At 42.1% G+C, this 25,947-nt stretch overlaps 1 protein-coding gene across 7 annotated transcripts in view; it reads left to right on the top strand.

Annotated features, from left to right (window-relative positions):
* The window catches only part of Mkk4 (MAP kinase kinase 4), an 81,021-nt gene that overhangs the window by 5,162 nt on the left and 49,912 nt on the right, over positions 1 to 25,947 (top strand). For 4 of the 7 annotated variants that reach the window (XR_011393134.1, XM_053789348.2, XM_053789350.2 and 1 more), the window contains exon 3: positions 1,617 to 2,018. The exons of 2 other annotated variants lie outside the window; for them this stretch is intronic. Coding sequence is in view for 4 of the 5 variants with exons in the window: in XM_053789348.2 (XP_053645323.2) it covers positions 1,617 to 2,018 (402 nt within the window). In the remaining variant the exon portion in view is untranslated. The remainder of the gene's footprint in view (positions 1 to 1,616; positions 2,019 to 25,947) is intronic. One more of the 7 variants, XM_053789352.2, reaches the window with a different exon arrangement.

The raw sequence follows: 25,947 nt of genomic DNA on the forward strand, positions 1-25,947 counted from the left end.
CTTTTTTTATATAGTATATAAAATTAGCCTTCTTGAACTTTGAATACAGAGAGAGTATCAGTAGTCCTAAGGTTTTATGCTTATTTCAGGATTGCGGGTTTTCACAAAATTTTAACACGAGTATTGTAAGTAATTTGAGTATTGCAATTAAACATTCACAGGTAACACTAGAGACAAAACACAACTTTAAAGTATCTTTAATAATACTTTACATTCCCTATGGATGATTGTGTTGAAACTGAGTCAAGCATACAAGTTAGTGATGCAGATATCATGCAGACAGTTTTTATAGCAGAGGCTAACAGTAGGGATAATCAGTTGTCTGAAATGATCATTAGTTGCATCATGGCTTAGTACCATGCTTTCTTGATTACTGTGCTGACGTTTTACTATATTACTAATTATAGCATTTTTACTATACATATATGGAATGTTAATTGTAAGTTCTATAGACGTACATTAAATTGTGGTCTGGGAGTTTCACTATTCATGATGTGTTTCTTATAATGTGCTAAAGTTCAGGAAGCCATCCACTGCATCTGTATCTTTAATTACTGTGGAAGTTGGGTAGAATCATATGCTCAATCAGAGCAGTTTACCTACGTTCACTCGCTTCTAAACCTGGTCCTATTTATTATTAGGTGAACAGTGGTACTGGGTTTAAGGAGACCTGCCCCTATGTCTTGCCATGCCTAAATGTTCAACCTTGGGTTCTTTTAGTTGTGTACAGTGTTGTAGGAAATCATGTGCAGCAGAATGTTGGTTAGGAGGTGGAGTGCAGTGTGAGGATTGTGGAGCACATTTTGCAAGGAGAGTATATTGTTTTAGTGGAGTACAGTAAAGAAGTGGAATATGGTGTAGAACTGGAATACAGTGGGGAAGGAGAGCAAATGTAAAGGATTGTCAGTTAAGATGGGAGAGGGCAGGGAATGCGAGAAAGGGAGAGGGGTAAAGAAATAGCAGAGGGAATAGGATGGAGGGCCAGGAATGGGAAAGAGTGAGTAAGAATGAGAGAGAGAATGAGTGTGAGTGGAAGTGAGATTAAAAGAGTGAGAGAGAGTAAGAGAGTGAATGAGTTCTGAATATTGTATGTGTATTGTTGTCTAATTTCATTTTTAAAAATAAATGAAGTTGGATGTGGAATATTGCTCAGGAATGCATCTCTGATTATAACATAGATGTCTGTATAGGAAAAAAGGCTCCTGAGTTTTGAACAATCGATTTGCCAACAATTTTCAGGAATGCTGTTATGTTTTAAGTGGGGAATCTACTGTACTGTAATGTGTTACTAGACACAGCTTACTAAAGCATCATTTATTCAGACTGATTGCCTAGTTGGTGTAAACTTGGGTTATTAATGTTGGACTTGATGGTAAATTATTTACTAAGACTCCTGGTGTATGACCTATACTGGTTTAGTGCTTGTTTTTAATTCAGTATTATATTAATATTAAAGACTCCTAATGCACCATTACTTGCTCTGATCCAGTCCTTCAGCTGTTGTAATATAATTTAATAACACTGCAAATATATGGATGTAAAAATTCAATGTTATTCAAGTTTACTAGATATGGTACAATATATATTACTCCTCAAAACTTTTGACAATGTTTAAGGCCACCTCCACCACCACCACCACCACCACCACCTCCGCCATCTCCTCCACCTCTGCCCAGAGTCATTGTCAAGAGTTCGACCAGCAGGCAAGTGGCAATATGTTGCACCTCATCTCCTAGTAGTCCTTCAGCATCAACCAGTATGGTCAGCACATCTCCCATGGCCCCCTCCAGGGCTGTGCCCACTAGCTCCTTCATAGCTTCTGCCAATTCTCGCCCTCCGATGCTACTCACTTTTCCTCCTGCAAGTCCTTCAAATCTGCGGGAAAACAAAAAGAAGCACTTGGTGTTGCATTTGCCTCCTCACCACAACCACCACCACCACAATCACCATGCCTATCACAGTCAGCATCATCGCCACTCGTTTCATCATGATGCCCTTAGGGACCGCAGCCACAAGAGGTGAAGAATTCCATTGGAATTCTGATTTGAATAAATTTTTTATTACTTTTGATAAATTAGCTTTTAGTTTCTTGGAAAACTTACAAGACAACCTTTTCATTTTTCCAGAACAGTGGCAAAGGATTGACTAACAATGGGTGTTTTATTTCTGTTTATTTTTTCCTGATTTGGTTTGAGCTTAAGGTTAGTAAGTGTCTTGTATAAGTTTCAAGAGTGTTTAACATAGCTGTATGACCATGACCAGAGGCTCAGGACCAAAAGTTTGCTGTGAACTAATACTGGTGGATTTTTATCATTTTATATTTACTGTATACTGTACTAACATTAGTTGATTTGAGGATATCGTGGAATAATAATGCAAAAAAAAAAAATTCCAGACATTACATAAAAACATTTTCTAGAATCTTAGGAAATATAAAATTTAGTCTATGTACTACATGTATTGAAGCTGGAAAGTCAATGTGCGCAGCATTTTGTAGAGATGTAAAGGTAATACGAAGGGCAGATTTTACAAAGCTGAGAAATGTCGATGATAATCATCATCCCATACTACCCCCAAGGAACAAGCAGCGTGCTTCCTTTCCCTAAGGAGTAAGCATCTTGTTCTTCCTTTCCCAAGGAGTAAGCATCTTGTTCTTCCTCCCCAAGGAGTGAGTATCCTGTTCTTCCTCCCCAATAGGGAGTATCTCATGCTTCCTCAGAGAGCATTCTATACTCCCCCAAAGAGTGATTATATCACTCCCATCCAAGGAGTGAGCATCCTGTGCCCCCTTCCCCATGGAGCGAGCGTCACGTGTGTGCCCCCCCAAGGAGCGAGCATTCCAAGCTACCTTACTCCTTCCCTCAAGGAGCTTGCATTCCTTGTTCTCCCGAAGGGAGAGTCATCAAGGTCTTATAAACTGTAAACGTGCATTTGCCAAATGTATCTTTTAGTGTTTATATGTTTTTATGTATTGCATCTTACTTGTATAACAATTTGGAGTAGCATTTTAGCTCTGAGTTTGCAGTTTAGGATGTGATATAGTAATGGGGAAGTTTGGGGTATAATGTTATAATCGGACAATTTAGGGTATTACCTGGAGTTTACCTGGAGAGAGTTTCGGGGGTCAATGCCCCCGCGGCCCGGTCTGTGACCAGGCCTCCTGGTGGATCAGCGCCTGATCAACCAGGCTGTTGCTGCTGGCTGCACGCAAACCAACGTACGAGCCACAGCCCGGCTGATCAGGAACTGACTTTAGGTGCTTGTCCAGTGCCAGCTTGAAGACTGCCAGGGGTCTGTTGGTAATCCCCCTTATGTGTGCTGGGAGGCAGTTGAACAGTCTCGGGCCCCTGACACTTATTGTATGGTCTCTTAACGTGCTAGTGACACCCCTGCTTTTCATTGGGGGGATGGTGCATCGTCTGCCAAGTCTTTTGCTTTCGTAGTGAGTGATTTTCGTGTGCAAGTTCGGTACTAGTCCCTCTAGGATTTTCCAGGTGTATATAATCATGTATCTCTCCCTCCTGCGTTCCAGGGAATACAGGTTTAGAAACCTCAAGCGCTCCCAGTAATTGAGGTGTTTTATCTCCGTTATGCGCGCCGTGAAAGTTCTCTGTACATTTTCTAGGTCGGCAATTTCATCTGCCTTGAAAGGTGCTGTTAGAGTGCAGCAATATTCCAGCCTAGATAGAACAAGTGACCTGAAGAGTGTCATCATGGGCTTGGCCTCCCTAGTTTTGAAGGTTCTCATTATCCATCCTGTCATTTTTCTAGCAGATGCGATTGATACAATGTTATGGTCCTTGAAGGTGAGATCCTCCGACATAATCACTCCCAGGTCTTTGACGTTGGTGTTTCGCTCTATTTTGTGGCCAGAATTTGTTTTGTACTCTGATGAAGATTTAACCCTTTGAGGGTCGACAGGCCCTCTCCGAAACTCGTTCTCAGGGTCGGCCAAATTTAAAAAAAAAAAAAATTATTTTCTCTTATGAAAAGATAGAGAATCTTTTCCCGATCATAAAGACACCAAAAGTTTGAAATTTGATAGAAAACTTACGGAATTATGCTCTCGCAAAGTTAGCGGTCTCGGCGATGTTTACGCATCGGCGATTTTGCCCACTTTGAGCCCCATTTTCGGCCAATTTCACTGTACTAGTCGACAAAAAACATGAATATTTCGCTAGAACTCCATTTTTTCTATCGAATGGGTGCAAGAAACCACTCATTTATGAAATTCAACTATCCAGTACAGTGGTCAGAATTTAGCAATTTTGCCAATTTCACACAAATTTCAAAAGATGCCAATTTCCGAATAGGGTCCAGAATAAACAAGAAAGACATTCCTGGCACTAAAACGACATTTCCTCTAGTCATTAGTCACGTCTCAAGGCCCCTCTTATATTCTTTTGCTTTCCACTTTGAATTTTTATTTTCACAAAAAATATAAGATTTACTGTTATGCAGACTACTGCATTAGTGTAAAAAATGGTATAAATATTATTGATGCACTTGTGAAAGAATATTAGACTCACCAGTTGACGTGTATTGCACGCTTGGCACGATTTGTTTACTTTTGAAGTTTGGTAAAAATCGAACATTTCTGCTACTTTGAGCTCAATTTCAAGGCACCTTTCTTTGTAAAACCAGTCAAAATCATCTCAATTTCTGTAATATGCCTTCCATTCTATAAAATGAGACCAAGAAAACTAGAATACAACAATAAATACCATACGAAAATACACTGCAAAGTCGCTGATTTATTCAAAAAAAATGGTCAAAGTTTTTTTTTTCTCATTATGCACTGTGTGCTGCAGGATTTTTTTTAGACTGTGCACACTGACCACATAGACCCATTCTTTCATATGAAGGCCTACCAGCTTTCTCCCACTAGATTTGAGGCCGCTAGAATTTATGAGTACTAGTACGTCAAAAACCCCTACGCGTAAGACGTACTAGTACGACGAAAACCCTCAAAGGGTTAATTTCCTCATGTTTACCATATCTGAGTAATTGAAATTTCTCATCGTTGAACTTCATATTGTTTTCTGCAGCCCACTGAAAGATTTGGTTGATGTCCGCCTGGAGCCTTGCAGTGTCTGCAATGGAAGACACTGTCATGCAGATTCGGGTGTCATCTGCAAAGGAAGACACGGTGCTGTGGCTGACATCCTTGTCTATGTCGGATATGAGGATGAGGAACAAGATGGGAGCTAGTACTGTGCCTTGTGGAACAGAGCTTTTCACCGTAGCTGCCTCGGACTTTACTCTGTTGACGACTACTCTCTGTGTTCTGTTAGTGAGGAAATTATAGATCCATCGACCGACTTTTCCTGTTATTCCTTTAGCGCGCATTTTGTGCGCTATTACGCCATGGTCACACTTGTCGAAGGCTTTTGCAAAGTCTGTATATATTACATCTGCATTCTTTTTGTCTTCTAGTGCATTTAGGACCTTGTCGTAGTGATCCAGTAGTTGAGACAGACAGGAGCGACCTGTTCTAAACCCATGTTGCCCTGGGTTGTGTAACTGATGGGTTTCTAGATGGGTGGTGATCTTGCTTCTTAGGACCCTTTCAAAGATTTTTATGATATGGGATGTTAGTGCTATTGGTCTGTAGTTCTTTGCTGTTGCTTTACTGCCCCCTTTGTGGAGTGGGGCTATGTCTGTTGTTTTTAGTAACTGAGGGACGACCCCCGTGTCCATGCTCCCTCTCCATAGGATGGAAAAGGCTCGTGATAGGGGCTTCTTGCAGTTCTTGATGAACACAGAGTTCCATGAGTCTGGCCCTGGGGCAGAGTGCATGGGCATGTCATTTATCGCCTGTTCGAAGTCATTTGGCGTCAGGATAACATCGGATAGGCTTGTGTTAATCAAATTTTGTGGCTCTCTCATAAAAAATTCATTTTGATCTTCGACTCTCAGTCTGGTTAGCGGCTTGCTAAAAACTGAGTCATATTGGGACTTGAGTAGCTCACTCATTTCCTTGCTGTCATCTGTGTAGGACCCATCTTGTTTAAGTAGGGGCCCAATACTGGGCGTTGTTCTCGATTTTGATTTGGCATAGGAGAAGAAATACTTTGGGTTTCTTTCGATTTCATTTATAGCTTTTAGTTCTTCCCGCAATTCCTGACTCCTAAAGGATTCTTTTAGCTTAAGTTCGATGCTTGCAATTTCTCTGACCAGTGTCTCCCTACGCATTTCAGATATATTGACCTCTTTTAGCCGCTCTGTTATTCTTTTCCGTCGCCTGTAAAGGGAGCGCCTGTCTCTTTCTATTTTACATCTACTCCTCCTTTTTCTTAGAGGAATAAGCCTTGTGCATACATCGAGTGCCACCGAGTTAATCTGTTCTAGGCATAAGTTTGGGTCTGTGTTGCTTAGTATATCTTCCCAGCTTATATCGGTTAGGACTTGGTTTACTTGGTCCCACTTTATGTTTTTGTTATTGAAGTTGAATTTGGTGAATGCTCCCTCGTGACTAGTCTCATTTTGTCGGTCTGGGGCTCCTCGCATACATGTCTGAACCTCAATTATGTTGTGATCTGAGTATATTGTTTTTGATATGGTGACATTTCTTATCAGATCATCATTGTTAGTGAATATGAGGTCTAGTGTATTCTCCAGTCTAGTAGGCTTTATTATTTGCTGGTTTAAATTGAATTTTGTGCAGAGATTTAAAAGCTCGTGTGAGTGTGAGTTTTCATCAGAGCTGCCTCCTGGTGTTATTACTGCAACAATATTATTTGCTATATTCCTCCATTTTAGGTGCCTTAAGTTGAAATCCCCCAGGAGCAAGATGTTGGGTGCAGGAGCTGGAAGATTTTCCAGACAGTGGTCAATTTTTAACAGCTGTTCCTGGAATTGCTGGGATGTTGCATCCGGAGGCTTGTAGACTACCACAATGACTAGGTTTTGGTTCTCGACCTTTACTGCTAAAACTTCCACTACGTCATTTGAGGCATTAAGCAGTTCTGTGCAAACAAGTGACTCTGCAATGTACAGGCCAACCCCCCCCTTTTGCCTGTTCACTCTGTCACATCTGTATAGGTTGTAACCTGGGATCCATATTTCATTGTCCAAGTGACCCTTTATGTGGGTCTCAGTGAAAGCCGCGAACATTGCCTTTGCCTCTGCAAGCAGTCCACGGATGAAAGGTATTTTGTTGTTTGTTGCTGGCTTTAGACCCTGTATATTTGCAAAGAAGAATGTTATCGGACTGGTGGTATTGTTGGTACTGGGGGGGGGATTTTTTTTCCGGCATTAGTATCTGTATCTGTTGGTTTGGAGTGGAGGCCATCGACTGTGGTTCCACTCCAGGAATGACTGGATTTGGTGTACGATTTCTGGTATGATAAGTACTGTTTCAATTTAATTTCATTATAATTCTAATCATTCATTATATTTATCAGTATTCTAAGTCAGTTGATTCATATAAATTTAGCATTGTTATTTGTGCTCTTAAGTTTTGTGTATGACTTTACGAGTCAAGTTAGATGTTTGCTCACACTCGTCTTTGAAAAAACGATGAGCTACTGCACTGGTTTTATTTTTATCCGAGGAGAATCATAATTGGGATTCAAGGAAAGGAAGGTGATTTATAAAGGTTACAGATCATGGAAATTCACAATCATTATTACAGATGCTTCTTGCTTTACGATGGTTCGACACATCATATTTCTACTTAACGATGGTGCAGTAGCAATGCTGTACAGTAGTACTGTATATTTATTGATAGGATAAACTTGTATTCATTCATTTACTTTCAATGCTGGTATTTAGTTAGTTACAGTAATTATTTGCTTATTCAGTGACACAACGTAGTTATTTATCTACTTATTTATCATATCATGTTCATATTCAAGTTATGATGGGTTCATCAGATCATAACCCCATCATAAGCTGAGAGCACCTAGTAGAAACTATATTGGGGAATTCGGTACTTCATATACAGTGGTACCTCGGGATACAAACAGCTCAAAACGCTAACAGTTATGTAAGTGTATTTATGTAAGTGCTTTTGTAAGTGTATTTTTGGGGTCTAAAATGGATTAATCCAATTTACATTATTCCTTATGGGAACAAATTCGTTCGGTATCAGCACTTGAACAGCCTTCTGGAAGGAAATAAGTTTGTATCCTGAGGTACCACTGTACTTGGTACTGTACTTTATTATGTATATTAATGTCCTTCCTAGTGATGGTTTTTTTTTCCCCAACAAACCGGCCGTATCCCACCAAGGCAGGGTGGCCCAAAAAAGAAAAACGAAAGTTTCTCTTTTTAAATTTAGTAATTTATACAGGAGAAGGGGTTACTAGGCCCTTGCTCCCGGCATTTTAGTCGCCTCTTACAACACGTATGGCTTACCGAGGAAGAATTCTGTTCCACTTCCCCATGGAGATAAGAGGAAATAAACAAGAACAAGAACTAGAAAGAAAATAGAAGAAAACCCAGAGGGGTGTGTATATACAGTGGACCCCCGGTTTACGATCAGCTCCCAATGCGACCAATTATGTAAGTGTATTTATGTAAGTGCATTTGTATGTGTATGTTTGGGGGTCTGAAATGGACTAACCTAATTCACAATATTCCTTATGGGAACAAATTCGGTCAGTACTGGCACCTGAACATACTTCTGGAATGAAATAATATCGTAAACCGGGGGTCCACTGTATATGCTTGTACATGTATGTGTGGTGTGACCTAAGTGTAAGTAGAAGTAGCAAGATGTACCTGAAATATTGCATGTTTAAGAGACAGAAAAAAGACACCAGCAATCCTACCATCATGTAAAACAATTACAGGATTCCGTTTTACACTCGCTTGGCAGGACGGTAGTACCTCCCTGGGCGGTTGCTCTAGTGGTGGTTACCTAAATAAATTTACATTCTTGAATAGATTTCAGTCTCAATACATCATGAAGTTGTAAAAAGTAGTTTCTTGTACTTTTGTTAACCTTTTCAGGGTTGGCAGGCCCTCTCCTAAACTTGTTCTCAGGGTCGGAAATTTTTCTGAAAAAAAAAATGATTTTTTCTTATGAAATGATAGAGAATCTTTTCCCAATCATAATGACACCAAAAGTATGAAATTTGGTGGAAAAATTATGGAATTATGCTCTCGCAAAGTAAGCAGTCTCGACGATGTTTATGCATTGGCGATTTTGCCTACTTTGAGCCCTATTTTCGACCAATTCAAATGTATCAGTTGACAGAAATCATAACTATTGCGCTAGAACTCCATTTTTTCTATCGAATGAGTACAAGAAACCACCCATTTACTGATTTCAACTATCTAGTAAAGTGGTCCAAAATTGGCAATTTTGCCAATTTCACACAAATTTCAAAAGATGCCAATTTCCAAATAGGGTCCAGAATAAACAAGACACATTCCTGGCACTAAAATACGATTTCCTCTGTTCAATAGTCACATCCTCAGGCCTCTGTTACATATCTTTTGCTTTCCCCTTTGAATTTTTATTCTCACAAAAAATAGAAGATTTACTGTTATGCAGACTACTGCATTAGTGTAGAAATGGTGTAGAAATGGTATAAATAATATCAGCACACTTGTGAAAGAATATTAGACTCACCAGTTGACGTGTATTGGACGCATGGCTTAATTTATTTACTTTTGAACTTTGGCAAAAATCGAACATTTCTGCTACTTTGAGCTCAATATGTCTTCCATTCTATAAAACTAGGATGCAGCCATAAATAGCATAGGAAAATACACTGCAAAGTCGCTGTTTTAAACCAAAAACACGGTTGTAGTTTTTTTTTCTCATTATGCACTGTGTTGCAGGATTTTTTTTATACTGTGCACACTGACCACATAGACCCATTCTTTCATATGTAGGCCTACCAGCTTTCTCTCACTAGATTTGAAGGCGCTAGAATTTATGCGTACTAGTACGGCTCCAACCCTGGCGTGCAAGCCATACTAGTGCGGCACCAACCCTGAAAGAGTTAAAGGATTAAAGAGGTGTCTTTTTAAAAATAAAATCAACATAACCCCAGAAATCATGGGCAACAAATGTGATAAAAATGAGACTGATTTTGTTTTCTGATTCCTCCGGGCCTAGTAGGTACGTATGACACTTGTCTATAGCAATATGCTTGCATATATGAGGCCATATGAAGTACTTGCTATAGCACTTGCTTGGTTTGAACAATGCTGTATATTAAGTAATTCTTGAGGTTATTTGAGATAATTACTCTGGGAAATATTAGTCATGATGCACATATGAATTTTACTCTTTTCAATACTCTGCTAGAATAGAATAGATTGCTCACCATGATGTGCATGAGAAACACAAGAAAGATGCATGTTTCATTATGTATGTAGCAGCTATTTAGCCTGCCACCCAGGTCTACTGTACAGGTGATCTGCTTCAACTGGTGAACTCTACGTTATATGATGATCTCATCAAACTAAAAATAAGAAGAAATCAGATGATGCAATTTAAGTGTACTGTAAATAGAAAATTATTTAAATGCATACATAAAAAAATGAAATAAGAGCTTTTTGCCATCTTTTAGCCAACATTGATCCAAAGTTGGACCTCTTCAAGGGGGGCTCCTTGGCGTGGTGAAGAGGCTCTTGGTCTGAGGAATTAGCCCTGTCGGTCTCCTTCCTCAGACCGAACCTAATTACCCCCCAATCCCCCCTTCCCTATCCCATCCTCCTCATCCTCCCCTTTTCCCTTTCCTCCTCCCCCTCCCCACCCCTCCCTTTTGCCCTTCCTCTTTTTGGCCTTTGGAATTTTTCCCACAGGCGCGCTAGTTCCTAGGTAGGGGAAAGGGTACCGGGGTCCATCCCATTCATTTGAGGTTCTTGGCAGTGGCATAGTTTGCCGTGGAATCTGGATCACCTGGGGATGTCCCGATCCCTCTCTGGTATCCCGGAGAGTGGCTATGGGTGTCTTTCGGGCGACGGGTGTATCTCTGGAAGCCACCTTTCGAATTCCGGGGGTGGTGGCCGAAGGAGGTATGCTTTGTGGCGGATATCCGGCCGCCCTCTCTTTTGTCCACCGAGGTAGCTCGGCAGATGTGAGGTTGCTATCCCGGATTGCTGGTTTACTGGCATGATGGGTAGGGTATGGCACGGGTTCCATGCTGCATCTACGCTACTTGCGGTGCTGAGGTCCTCTTGGGCGCGGAGGGAGATTTCTGGCCCTTTCATTCCTCCTAGGAACTATCCTTCCCCAGTCCCCCCTTTTTTTTATTCTTTTTTTTATTTTATTTTCTTTTTTTTTCTTAAAAACAAAAAGAAAGAAGTAACCTAACCATGGAGAACCCAATCCATGACCCCGCTACCCCCGGGCCCCTTCTTGATACCGCACCCCGTTCTGACCCCGCCTCGTCTTTGGACCACTCTTCGGACACTCCTCATGCCTCTGTACCTCTTGCCGGTGCTGTTTCCTCACCCGCTTCAGGTACTGAGGTCTCGACTGAATCCTTTGATTTATCTGACCTCCGCTCTCCTTTGACTATGCTTCCGGCCTCTCCCTCTACGGTGCGGCAATTTTCGAATCGCCGGCCCATTCCACGTCGGACCAACTCTGGTCCCACGCCTAAACGTCTACGACAGTTACCTGCTGATGATACTTCTCCACCTTCTCGTTCTTCTCAGAAAAGATCGACACATCCTGCACTCCCTTTCCACGCTCAGTTTCAGACTGCACAATTGACTAAATTCTTCACTTTACGACTGACTTCCTCTACCGCCTATCTTTCCGACCACAGTATTGGCAAGGCACTCCTACGCCATGTTGGTAAAGATATTTCTTTTCATGCTCTTAAGAGCGGTACGCGCATCATCACGGTACAGAATGCTACCCAAGCTCATGATCTTTCTCTTCTTTCCCATATAGATACTGTTCCTGTCACTATTGAAAAACATCATTCCCTCAATTCTTGTAGTGGTACCGTCATTCTGCCTCATACCATAGTCCAACAAAATTTCCAGACATGTGGCAATGACATTCTTGAACAGCTGGAACTCCAAGATCTCCCAATCCTCAAGGCAGACACTTACGTTCTTCCTGCCCGCGGGTGGAGATGATACCCTAGCAATGTGGCTCGTTTAACTTTTGACAGCCGTGAACTCCCATCCTCAGTTTATGTAGCAGGACGTCGGTTACAAGTTCGAAAGGTGATCCCTACACCGCAACGGTGTAGAAATTGCTGGAGATTTGGCCATCCAGCGAAATATTGCAGATCCATAGCCGAATGCCCAGTCTGTGGTGCCGATGACCATTCTAATACGTCTTGCAGTCGACCTCCCTCTTGCCTTAATTGTCATGAGGCTCACCCTTCGTATTCTCGCTGTTGCCAAGTCTACTTAAATGAGCGGGAAATCCGTTACCTCAAAGAGGCAGAAGGTCTCCCTTATGCCATGGCAGTTTCTCATCTCCGCCTCCAAGGGAGACTACCTCATGTTTCTTATTCCCGTGTTTCAAAACGTCCCCCCACTTCTGGGGTCCCATCTTCTGCAACCTCCTCTGTGGTTACCTCTCCTATAGTCACTCCTGTATCTAATTCTATTGCTGTCCTAGACTCGGACGTCCCTACTTCAACGCCTCAGTCTGTTCTCGCTTCTTCGTGTTCTCCCTCACAAGCCTCAATATCGACGAGACCTCGTACGACACCTCCTCCCAATTGTCCCTCTACTTCTCAGAAGTCAAAAAAAGGTCCTTTAACCCCTCCTTCCCTTCTTCCACCTCCTCATTTTACCTTCCCTGTCTCTGTACTGGGTTCTTCCCCTCTCACTGGCTCTGTAACAAGTGTAGAGGTTCACCCTCCTCCTCGTACTATACCTACCTCCCCTGTTCCCTCCCAAGTTTCTTCCTCTTCTGCCACCTCCCAGGTTTCTGCCTCTTCTGTCCCCTTCCACGCTTCTTCTCCAGTTCCCTCCGCCCTTTTGCATCCCCCCTACCTTGGTACAGTCTAATACAGTTCCAATCTTTACTCATCCTCCCCCTACCGTCTCCAATATTGTCTCCCATACAATGTCTCTGAATTCCGAAACACTTGAAGCAATCTCTGAATATATTGCAGAGACCAAACCATCAATGGACACTGACCCACCCTCTGTTCCTTCTCTCTCCTCTCCTCCATCTGCGCAACTCCTTTCTTCACAGCACACCGTTCCTTCGCTGCTTGAACGTTTTCCGCTGCCTCCGCATGTGGACTTTTCTAACCCCTCTAGTCCGTAGGAACCCTTACCTGCGGATTTCAAGTACAGTATCTTTATCATTGCCAATCATGGCCTATTTACAGTGGAATATACGTGGCCTCGGGTAATCGGGGTGAGCTTCAGATGTTACTCTCCCAGTTTTCCCCTGTTGGTGTTTGCTTACAGGATCCAAAATTACACTCTGCTGTTATCTCTCCCATCTCAGGCTATAATTTATTGTATTCTTCAGATCCTTTTCTTGATGGGACCTTTAATGAAAGTGCCCTTCTTCTACGCACTGATATTCCGTACCATCAGCTATTTGTTCGTACTTTGCTGCATTACACAGCAGCCCGTATCCACTTGCATAGGTGGTATACGCTATGTTCTTTATATCTCTCTCCTTCTCGGGCATTATCTATTCCCGACATTGCATTTCTTGTTTCGTCATTACCACCACCGATTCTGTTACTTGGCGATTTTAACGCCCATCATTTCCTCTGGTGGGGTCTCACTGTGATTCCCGTGGCATTCAGTTAGAAGCTTTTCTTGCCACCCATCCCCTCCATGTTTTAAATACAGGTACTCACACCCATTTTGATCCTCGGACTCACACTCTCTCTTGCATCGATCTCTCAGTCTGCTCTTCCTCCTCCGCATTAGACTTCACCTGGTCTGTTCTCCCGGACTTACATGACAGCGATCATTTCCCAATCATTCTTTCTTCCTCTTCATAGTCACCACCTCTTCGCATCCCACGCTGGCAATTTGATCGGGCAAATTGGAACCTTTACTCACAACTAACTGTTTTTAGTGAGGTTCCTTCTTCGTCCTCCATTGATGAGCTTTTACACCTCTTCTCGTCCTCCGTTTTAACCGCAGCTTCTCATTCTATACCCCAAACTTCAGGCAGGCATTCTCAGAAATGCGTGCCTTGGTGGTCTCCTGCTTGTGCTCATGTAGTACGTTTGAAACGCGCTGCATGGGGCAGGTACCGGTACAATAGAACCATGGAGAGACTTCTTGATTTTAAGCAGAAGCGTACGATCGCTCGCCGTGTCATCCGCGACGCTAAACGCACTTGCTGGCGAGATTGTCTCCACCATCACCTCTGCTTCCTCTATGAGTGCAGTCTGGAAAAAAGTACGAAAACTGAGTGGTAAATATTCTCCTGACCCGGCTCCTGTTCTGCGGGTTGCCGGTGTTGATATAGCAAACTCACTAGATGTTGCCAATGAAATTGGCAATCATCTGGTCCGTATTTCTCAGGGGCTCCATCTATGCCCCTCGTTTCTTTCCTCAAAGTCTGCCAGAGAGTTAGCACCCTTGGACTTTTCTTCTCTCAGAGAAGAACAGAATAATGTGCCTTTTACACTTCAAGAACTGGAGGCAACACACTCAGCTTGCCGATCATCGGCAGCTGAGCTCGACGACATTCATATTCGTATGCTACAACACTTACATCAGTCAGCCCTTGCAGTCCTATTATGCCTTTTCAATCTTATTTGGTCACAAGGAGTTCTTCCACAGCTGTGGAAATCTGCCATTGTTCTCCCTTTCTTCAAACCAGGCACTACGGGACATGAAGCCTCCCACTATCGTCCTATTGCTCTTACCAGTGCAGTTTGCAAAGTGATGGAACGCCTGGTAAATAGACGTTTAATGTGGTATTTAGAGACACACAACAGTCTCTCCACTCGTCAATATGGCTTTCGTAAGGGACGTTCTACCATAGACCCCTTACTATGCTTGGATACGTATGTTTGTAATGCCTTTGCAAACAACCACTCAGTTATTGCCATATTTTTTGACCTTGAGAAGGCATATGACACAACTTGGAGGTATAATATTTTGGCCCAAGCCCACTCCTTAGGCCTCCGAGGCAATCTACCATCCTTCCTTAAGAACTTTTTAACTGATAGACATTTCCGTGTTCGGGTTAATAATGTGCTCTCCCCGGACTTTATCCAAGCAGAAGGTGTCCCCCAGGGATGTGTTCTGAGCACAACACTTTTTCTCCTTGCTATTAATAATTTGGCCTCTAGTCTTCCATCAAATATTTGGTCATCACTCTATGTTGATGACTTCGCTATTGCCTGTGCAGGTGCTGACTGTCACCTCATTACAGTTTCTCTCCAGCATGCAGTCGACCGTGTTTCCAATTGGGCCACCACACATGGGTTTAAATTTTTCAGCACTAAAACCCACCAAATTACTTTCACTAGACGCTCTGTCATCTCCGATCATCCTTTGTACCTCTATGGCTCCCGTATCCCTGAACGTGATACAGTCAAGTTTCTGGGCCTCCTCTTTGACCGTAGGTTATCCTGGAAACCTCACATTACCTCTCTGTAGGCAACTTGTCACAGCCAGCTGAACCTTCTTAAAACCCTTGCTCATCTTTCATGGGGAGCTGATCGTCGAACCCTCCTTCGCCTACATTCCACCCTCATTTTATCGAAACTTGATTATGGTGACCAGATCTATTCAGCGGCATCTCCTGCTACTCTCTCTAGCCTTAATCCCATTCATCACCAAGGATTACGTTTATGGCTCAGTGCTTTTCACTCTTCCCCTGTTGAGAGCCTCTGTGCAGAAGCGAACGTTCCATCCTTATCCGATCGCCGTGATGCCCATTGCCTTCGCTACTATGTACGCTCTCATGATCTCCGCAATCCTTCCATTTATAGAATGGTCACTGATACAGTGGTCCCTCGTTGTTCGTAATTAATCCGTTCCTGGAGCCGTTACTATAAATGAAATTTACGATTTACGAATCAATTTTCCCCATAAGAAATAATGTAAATACAATTAATCCGTTCCTGACACCCAGAAGTATTAAAACAAAAAATTTTTTTACATGAAATATACATGTAGTACATAAACAATACAATGGGAAATGATGAATGAAACATTAACAGCGTAACACTTACCTTTATTGGAGATTATTTTTAGTGTATGGGAGACTGGAGGAGGAGAGAGAGTGGATTGTTTATAGTTTGGAAGGGGAATCCCCTTCCATCAACACCTCAGGTACCATTTGCTTTTCTGGGGTTGCTTCTCTTCTCTTTCTTAATGCCACTAGGACCACTTTGAGAGTCACTGGAGTCCTGTCTTACAAAATAACTGTGGAGAGAGCTCTGTTTCTGGCGTCTCTTTAACACTTCCCTAAAATGGCACAAGACTTTGTCACTGTACATGTTGCCAACCTGGCTTGCAACAACCTTGTTAGGGTGATGTTTCTCCATAAAGCTTTCCATCTTACCCCACATAGTAAAAATCTCTTTAATTTCTGAAGAAGGCACCTTCTTCCATCTCTCTTCCTCCTCCTCTGCAGCAAGATTCTGAGCTGCGATGTGTTGCTCTTCCTGCTGAAGCTCTTGCAGCTCCTCAGTGGTGAGCTCTTCATTGTGGTCTTCCACCAATTCTTCCACATCCTCCAAACTCACATCCAACCCCATGGAACTCCCCAGTGCCACAGTTGAATTTACAACAGACATAGGCTCATTAGGGTCAGTCCCAAATCCTTCAAAATCCCTCTTGTCGACACAATCTGGCCACAATTTTCTCCAGGCAGAGTTCAAAGTCCTGGTAGTCACTCCCTCCCAAGCCATACCTATAAGGGTTATGCAGTGGAGGATGCTGAAGTGTTCTCTCCAAAATTCCCTTAGGGTCAAGTGAGTGTCTGTGGTCACAGTCAAGCACCTGTGAAACATTGCTTTTGTGTAGAGTTTTTTAAAGTTTGCAATAACCTGCTGGTCCATGGGTTGGAGGAGAGGAGTGGTATTCGGGGGCAAGAACTTTACTGTGATGAACCCAGACTCCTCGAAAATTAGGTCATCCAAGTTTGGAGGATGAGCAGGTGCATTGTCCATTACTAGCATGCACTTGAGATCCAATTTCTTTTCCAGGAGATACTCCTTCACACTAGGGCCAAACACTTCATTGAACCACTCGACGAAAATTTCCCTCATGACCCATGCCTTTCTATTAGATTTCCAAAACACACACAATTTACTCTTCATAACATTGTTTTTCCTGAACACTCTGGGATTTTCAGAATGGTACACTAGTAATGGCTTCACTTTGAAATCCCCACTAGCATTAGCGCAGAACATTAGCGTCAGCCTGTCTTTCATAAGCTTATGTCCTGGCATTGCCTTTTCCTCTTGTGTAATGAAGGTCCTCTTTGGCATTTTCTTCCAAAAGAGGCCTGTTTCGTCACAATTGAACACTTGTTCAGGTTTCAGTCCTTCAGCCTCTGTGTACTCCTGGAATTCATGCACATATTTTTCAGCAGCCTTGTGGTCCGAACTGGCAGCTTCACCATGCCATACCACACTGTGTATGTCAGTATGGTTCTTAAATCTCTCAAACCAGCCTTTGCTGGCCTTAAATTCACTCACTTCACCACTATTTGCAGGCAATTTCTTTACCAAATCTTCATGCAACTGCCTAGCCTTTTCACAAATAAACGAAGTCATAAGAGTATCTCCTGCTAATTGTTTCTCATTTATCCACACCCATAATAACTTCTCAACCTCTTCCAGTACTGGTGATCTCATTTTTGTCAGCATAGTTACTCCCTTTGCAACAACAGCATCCTTTATTTCATTTTTCTTGGCCACTATGGAACATAAGGTTGTGTAGGGTTTCTTATACATCCTGGACAGTTCAGCCACACTTGTACCACTTTCATATTGTTCAGTGATGGTTTTCTTAAATTCAGTCGTATTTCTCACCTTCTTTACCACAGGCTTGGCACTAGGAGCTTTCTTTGGAGCCATGGTAGCTTATTTAGTACTTGCAAGCACTAAAATAAATGGAATATTATGAAATATTTCGCTGGAGCACGCGAGGGGACCTTCGCTCACTGGTAAACAATGCCAGACTGGCTGCCGCCCTGGCCCATGCCGTGCGTACGCGTCCCGGACGAACTACGACTCGCGAGTCAACCTGTGAAAAGCGAGTCCATGTTTATACGAAAATACCCCTATGATTGGCGAATTTTACGATTGCCGGGAACTACGAAAAGCGGGGGACCACTGTATTAGTAGACATTCTTTATTTGTTCGCTGCCCCTGTTTACTCCGTCCCTTCTCTCTTCGCCTTCATTTGCTCTTGTCATCTCTTCAGTTACCGCCTTTCTATGTTCATGTAGCATCTCACTTTTCCCTACCCCCCTGGGAAGTTCCAGCTGTTCGAGTCTGTTCTTTCTCTCTCCCTTGCTCGAAAGCCCAACTGTCTACGGTCGCTTCCCGCTCTCTTTTTCTTGACCACTTCCACTCTCATTCTCATGCCATTGCTGTGTACACAGATGGCTCTAAGTCTTCTGATGGCGTAGGATTCGCAGCAGTGTTTCCGGAGAGCGTCGTACGAGGGCATTTACTATCTTCGGCTAGTATTTTTACTGCTGAATTGTATGCCATCCTTGCAGCACTTATCTGTATTGCATCTATGCCTGTGTCATCATTTGTGGTTGTGTCAGACTCCCTTAGTGCTTTACAGGCTATACAGAAATTTGATACACCTCACCCCTTAGTCCCCCGTATCCAACTTTGGCTACGCCGCATCTTTACCAAGCATAATGATATTGTTTTTTGTTGGGTCCCTGGTCATGTTGACGTACAGGGCAATGAACAGGCAGACACTGCTGCGCGGTCAGCAGCACATGACCTACCAGTTTCATATAGAAGTATTCCATTTACGGACTATTTTGCTGCAATATCTTCCCACCTTCACACCCGTTGGCAACAACGTTGGTCTACTATGCTCAGTAACAAACTTCAATCCATTAAACCGAGTATAGGTTACTGGCTGTCTTCTTATCACCAGTGTCGAGGTTGGGAGACTACTCTCTCCCGTTCTCGCATTGGCCATACTCATCTTACTCATGGATATCTCACGGAGAGGTGCCCTGCTCCTCTCTGTGAGAATTGCCAGGCTCCATTATTAGTCAGCCACATTCTGTTGGACTGCTCACTTTATCAACGAGCACGCAGAATTTAGCTCCGTCATCGTCTTCCCTCCGCTGCTCTCTCTTTACCTTCCCTTCTCGCTGATGGACCCACCTTTCATCCGGACTCTCTCATTGACTTTTTGACAACTGACTTACTTCACAAATTCTGATACCTTCAGCCCTTTCTACCTCAATTTCTTGCTACCCTCTACCCCCGTACTATCCCCTACCCCGCTGTTTTCTGTAACCTACTGATCATCCCTCCTCCCTTCTGCCGCCCAATACCCTCGCTTCCTTCCCTACCCTGCAGCGCTGTATAGCCCTTGTAGCGTAGCGCTTCTTTTTGATTATAATAATAATAATGATCCAAAGTTGGAAATTTTTATATGCTCCTCAGACATGTGTAAGTAAGTTTATTCAGGTATACACAAATACAGTTACATAGATTATCATACATAGCAGCATATGTGTAGAGAACCCAGGATAACCCACAAAAAAGTCAGACAAGTGGCTTATTTCCATTGGGGCTCTTTTAATACCTTATTATTATACATATTGTAAAGGAGATATCTTATTATTATACTATAAAGGAGATAACATCTTATTATTGTGCTATAAAGGAGATATACCAGGAATAAGGTAAAATGAGTTATTTTTATTTACATGTGTGTTAGCTAAAAAAAAAATCGTTCTCCTCCCTTCCTGTTGGCTGTGGTACAGCTGATGATTAAGAAGTATGTTCAACAGTCTTAAGTCATCAACTTGTCAGTATTTTATACCATTTTCGACAAATCTTGATTTACTGGACTTTGAAAATACGGGACAAAGTCCACTGGGTTTTAATTGATTCAGAAACAATTGACAAAGTCAATCAGAATGGGGTAAAATGACGTAAAATGCAGTAATCCGTTAAATCAAAGGTTTACTATGGTACTTTTCAAATAGAATTTAAACATTGAGTATGGTACTTATTTGTGTATCTAAAAAGGTCATTTGCTTCACATCTTCTATTTCTTTTTTTTGTTTTGTTTTTGAAAACCGGCAAATAATTGCATACTAGAATAGCAGTTCTAGTAGTAACTGCCGTTCATGGGTTTTCTATCATATACCAAATCAGTCCATTTTGAATTTTTTTTTTCTCTCCAACAAGTCGTCCATCTCCCACCGAGGCAGGGCGACCCAAAAAGAAAGAAAATCCCCAAAAAGAAAATATTTTCATCATCATTCAACACTTTAACCTCACTCACACATAATCACTGTCTTTGCAGAGGCACCCAGATACAACAGTTTAGAAGCATATATAATATAGCCCTCCAAACTGCCAATATCCCAAACCCCTCCTTTAAAGTGCAGGCATTGTTCTTCTCATTTCTAGTACTCAAGTCTGGCTATATAGAAGTAACTGGTTTCCCTGAATCCCTCCATAAATATTACCCTGCTCACACTCCAACAGCTCGTCAGGTCCCAAAAACCATTCATCTCCATTCACTCCTATTTAACATGCTCATACATGCTTGCTGGAAGTCCAAGCCCCTCGCTCACAAAACCTCCTTTACCCTCTCCAACCTTTTTGAGGATGACCCCTACCCTGCCTTCCTTTCACTACAGATTTATGTGCTCTCCAAGCCATCCTACTTTGATCCATTCTCTCTGAATCACCAAATCACCTCAGCAACCCCTCTTCAGCCCTCTGACTAATACTTTTAGTAACGCCACACCTCCTCCTAATTTCCACACTCCGAATTCTCTGCATAATATTTACACCACACATTGTCCTTAGACAGGACATCTTCACTGCCTCCAACCACTGCCTCGCTGCAGCATTTGCAGAGCAAGCTTCACACCCATATAAGAGTGTTGGTACCACTATACTCTTGTACATTCCCTTTTTTGCCTCCCTGGATAACTTTTTTTGTCTCCACATATACCTCAATGCACCACTCACCTTTTTTCTTTCATCAATTCTATGGTTAACCTCATTCTTTATAAACCCATTTGCTGACATTACAACTCCCATATATCTGAAAACATTCACTTCTTCCATACTCCTTCTCTCCAATGTGATATACAATTTTTCTTTTTCTAAATCATTTGATACCCTCATCACCTTACTCATATCTGTGTTCACTTTCAACTTTCTACCTTTACACACCCTCCCAAACTCGTCCACTAACCTTTACAACTTTTCTTTAGAATCTCCCATAAGCACAGTATCATTAGCAAAAAGTTAGTGTGTCAACTTCCATTTTGTATTTGAGTCTCCATAATTTAATCCCACCCCTCTCGCCAACACCCTAGCATTTACTTCTTTTACAACCCCGTCTATAAATACGTATATTAAACAACCAGGTTACATTACACATCCTTGTCTAAGACCTACTTTTACCAGGAAGTAATCTCCCTCTCTCCTACACACCCTAACCTGAGCCTCGTTATCCTCATAAAAGCTCTTTACAGCATTTAGTAACTTATTACCTATTCCATATACTATTTGCAACATTGCCACATTTCTCCCCTCTATCATATGCCTTTTTTTTTTTTTTTTTTTTTTTTTTTTTTTTATCACACCGGCCGAGTCCCACCAAGGCAGGGTGGCCCGAAAAAGAAAAACTTTCACCATCATTCACTCCATCACTGTCTTGCCAGAAGGGTGCTTTACACTACAGTTTTTAAACTGCAACATTAACACCCCTCCTTCAGAGTGCAGGCACTGTACTTCCCATCTCCAGGACTCAAGTCCGGCCTGCCGGTTTCCCTGAATCCCTTCATAAATGTTACTTTGCTCACACTCCAACAGCACGTCAAGTATTAAAAACCATTTGTCTCCATTCACTCCTATCAAACACGCTCACGCATGCCTGCTGGAAGTCCAAGCCCCTCGCACACAAAACCTCCTTTACCCCCTCCCTCCAACCCTTCCTAGGCCGACCCCTACCCCGCCTTCCTTCCACTACAGACTGATACACTCTTGAAGTCATTCTGTTTCGCTCCATTCTCTCTACATGTCCAAACCACCTCAACAACCCTTCCTCAGCCCTCTGGACAACAGTTTTGGTAATCCCGCACCTCCTCCTAACTTCCAAACTACGAATTCTCTGCATTATATTCACACCACACATTGCCCTCAGACATGACATCTCCACTGCCTCCAGCCTTCTCCTCGCTGCAACATTCATCACCCACGCTTCACACCCATATAAGAGCGTTGGTAAAACTATACTCTCATACATTCCCCTCTTTGCCTCCAAGGACAAAGTTCTTTGTCTCCACAGACTCCTAAGTGCACCACTCACTCTTTTTCCCTCATCAATTCTATGATTCACCTCATCTTTCATAGACCCATCCGCTGACACGTCCACTCCCAAATATCTGAATACGTTCACCTCCTCCATACTCTCTCCCTCCAATCTGATATTCAATCTTTCATCACCTAATCTTTTTGTTATCCTCATAACCTTACTCTTTCCTGTATTCACCTTTAATTTTCTTCTTTTGCACACCCTACCAAATTCATCCACCAATCTCTGCAACTTCTCTTCAGAATCTCCCAAGAGCACAGTGTCATCAGCAAAGAGCAGCTGTGACAACTCCCACTTTGTGTGTGATTCTTTATCTTTTAACTCCACGCCTCTTGCCAAGACCCTCGCATTTACTTCTCTTACAACCCCATCTATAAATATATTAAACAACCACGGTGACATCACACATCCTTGTCTAAGGCCTACTTTTACTGGGAAAAAATTTCCCTCTTTCCTACATACTCTAACTTGAGCCTCACTATCCTCGTAAAAACTCTTCACTGCTTTCAGTAACCTACCTCCTACACCATACACTTGCAACATCTGCCACATTGCCACCCTATCCACCCTGTCATACGCCTTTTCCAAATCCATAAATGCCACAAAGACCTCTTTAGCCTTATCTAAATACTGTTCACTTATATGTTTCACTGTAAACACCTGGTCCACACACCCCCTACCTTTCCTAAAGCCTCCTTGTTCATCTGCTATCCTATTCTCCGTCTTACTCTTAATTCTTTCAATTATAACTCTACCATACACTTTACCAGGTACACTCAACAGACTTATCCCCCTATAATTTTTGCACTCTCTTTTATCCCCTTTGCCTTTATACAAAGGAACTATGCATGCTCTCTGCCAATCCCTAGGTACCTTACCCTCTTCCATACATTTATTAAATAATTGCACCAACCACTCCAAAACTATATCCCCACCTGCCTTTTCTAAATCATAAATGCAATGAAAATTTCCCTACCTTTATCTAAATACTGTTCACATACATGCTTCAATGTAAACACTTGATCTACACATCCTCTATCCACTCTAAAACCTCCTTGCTCATCTGCAATCCTACTCTGTCTTACCTCTGATTCTTTCCATAATAACCCTACCGTACACTTTTCTTGGTATACTCAGTAAACTTATTCCCTTATAATTTTTACAATCTCTTTTGTCCCCCTTCCCTTTATATAAAGGGACTATACTTGCTCTCTGCCAATCTCTAGTTACCTTCCCCTCTTTCTTACATTTGTTAAACAAAAATACCAACCACTCCAACACTATATCCCCCCCTGCTTTTAACATTTCTCTCATGATCCCATCAGTTCCAGCTGCTTTACCCCGTTTCGTTCTCCGTAATGCCTCGCGCACCTCCCCCACACTCATATCCTGCTCTTGTTAACTCCTAAAAGATGTTATGCCTCCCCGGCCAGTGCATGAAATTTCCGCCTCCCTTTCTTCATTGACCTTTAAAAGTTCCTCAAAATGTTCCTGCCATCTGCCCAATGCCTCCAGCTCCCCATCAACTAACTCCTCTACTCTGTTTTTAACTGACATATCCATTCTTTCCTTAGGCTTTTTAAACTTGTTTATCTCCAAAAATTTTTCTTATTTTCATTAAAATTTCTTGACAGTGCCTCTCCCACTCTATCATCTGCTCTCCTTTTGCACTCTCTCACCACTCTCTTCACCTTTCTTTTACTCTCCATATACTCTGCTCTTCTTATAACACTTTTTTTTTTTAGCAAGTCGGCTGTCTCCCTCTAAAGCAGGGTGACTCAAAAAGAAAGAAAATCCCCAAAAAGAAAATACTTTCATCATCATTCAACACTTTCACCTCGCACATAATCACTGTTTTTGCAGAGGTGCTCAGAATACAACAGTCTAGAAGCATATACGCATAAAGATTCACAACATATCCCTCCAAACTGCCAATATCCCAAACCCCTTCCAGGACTCAAGCCCGGCTATATCAAAATAACTGGTTTCCCTGAATCCTTTCACTAAATATTTCCTTGCTCACACTCCAACAGCTTGTCAGGTCCCAAATACCATTTGTCTCCATTCATTCCTATCTAATATGCTCATGCACGCTTGCTGGAAGTCCAAGCCCCTGCTTTGTAAAAACCTCCCATAAGCTACCTTTTTCTCTTTTATCACACCCTTTACTTCATCATTCCACCAATCACTCTTTCCACCTGCACCCATCTTCCTATAGCCACAAACTTCTGCCCCACATTCTAATACTTCATTTTTAAAACTATTCCATCTCTCTTCAACCCCCCCCACTACTCATACTTGCACTATTCCACCTTTCTGTCAATAGTTGCTTATATCTCACCCTAACTTCCTCCTCCCTTAGTTTATACACCTTCACCTCTCTCTTACTTACTGTTGCCATTTTCCTTTTGTCCCATTTACCTCTTAATCTAACTGTAGCTTCAACTAAATAATGATCCGACATATCAGTTACCCCTCTATAAACATGTACATCCTGAAGCCTACCCATCAACCTCTTATCCACCAATACATAATCTAACAAACTACTTTCATTACATGCTATATCATACCTTGTATACTTATCCTCTTTTTCATAAAATATGTATTACTTATTACCAAACCTCTTTCTACACATAGCTCAATTAAAGGCTCCCCATTTTCTTTTACCCCTGGCACCCCAAATTTACCTACTACTCCCTCCACAACAGTTTTATCCACTTTAGCATTGAGATCCCCAACCACACGTACTCCCTCTCTGGGTTTGAAACTCCCCATGCACTCCCTCAACAATTCCCAAAATCTCTCTCTCCTCTACACTTCTCTCTTCTCCAGGTGCATAAACACTTACTATAACCCACTTTTCACATCCATCCCTTACTTTACACCACATAATCCTTGAATTTATACATTTATATTCCCTCTTTTCCTGCCATAACTTATCCTTCAACATTATTGCTGCTCCTTCTTTAGCTCTAACTCTATTTGAAATTTTGTTTTTTTTCAACAAGTCGGCCGTCTCCCACCGAGGCAGGGTGACCCAAAAAGAAAGAAAATCCCCAAAAAGAAAATACTTTCATCATTCAACACTTTCACCTCACTCACACATAATCACTGTTTTTGCAGAGGTGCTCAGAATACAACAGTTTAGAAGTATATACGTATAAAAATATACAATATATCCCTCCAAACTGCCAATATCTCAAACCCCTCCTTTAGAGTACAGGCAACGTACGTACTTCCCATTTCCAGGACTCAAGTCCGGTTATATGAAAATAACCGGTTTCCCTGAATTCCTTCACTAAATATTACCCTGCTCACACTCCAACAGCTCGTTAGGTCCCAAATACCATTTGTCTCCATTCACTCCTATCTAACACGCTCACGCACGCTTGCTGGAAGTCCAAACCCCTCGCCCACAACACCACCTTTACCCCCTCCCTCCAACCTATTTGAAATATGTATAAATAATTTGAAATATGTATAAATATGTATACATGTATTTGAAATATGTATAAATAA

This window comes from Cherax quadricarinatus, chromosome 44 (assembly GCF_038502225.1).
Source record: "Cherax quadricarinatus isolate ZL_2023a chromosome 44, ASM3850222v1, whole genome shotgun sequence".
Classification (NCBI taxonomy): domain Eukaryota; kingdom Metazoa; phylum Arthropoda; class Malacostraca; order Decapoda; family Parastacidae; genus Cherax; species Cherax quadricarinatus.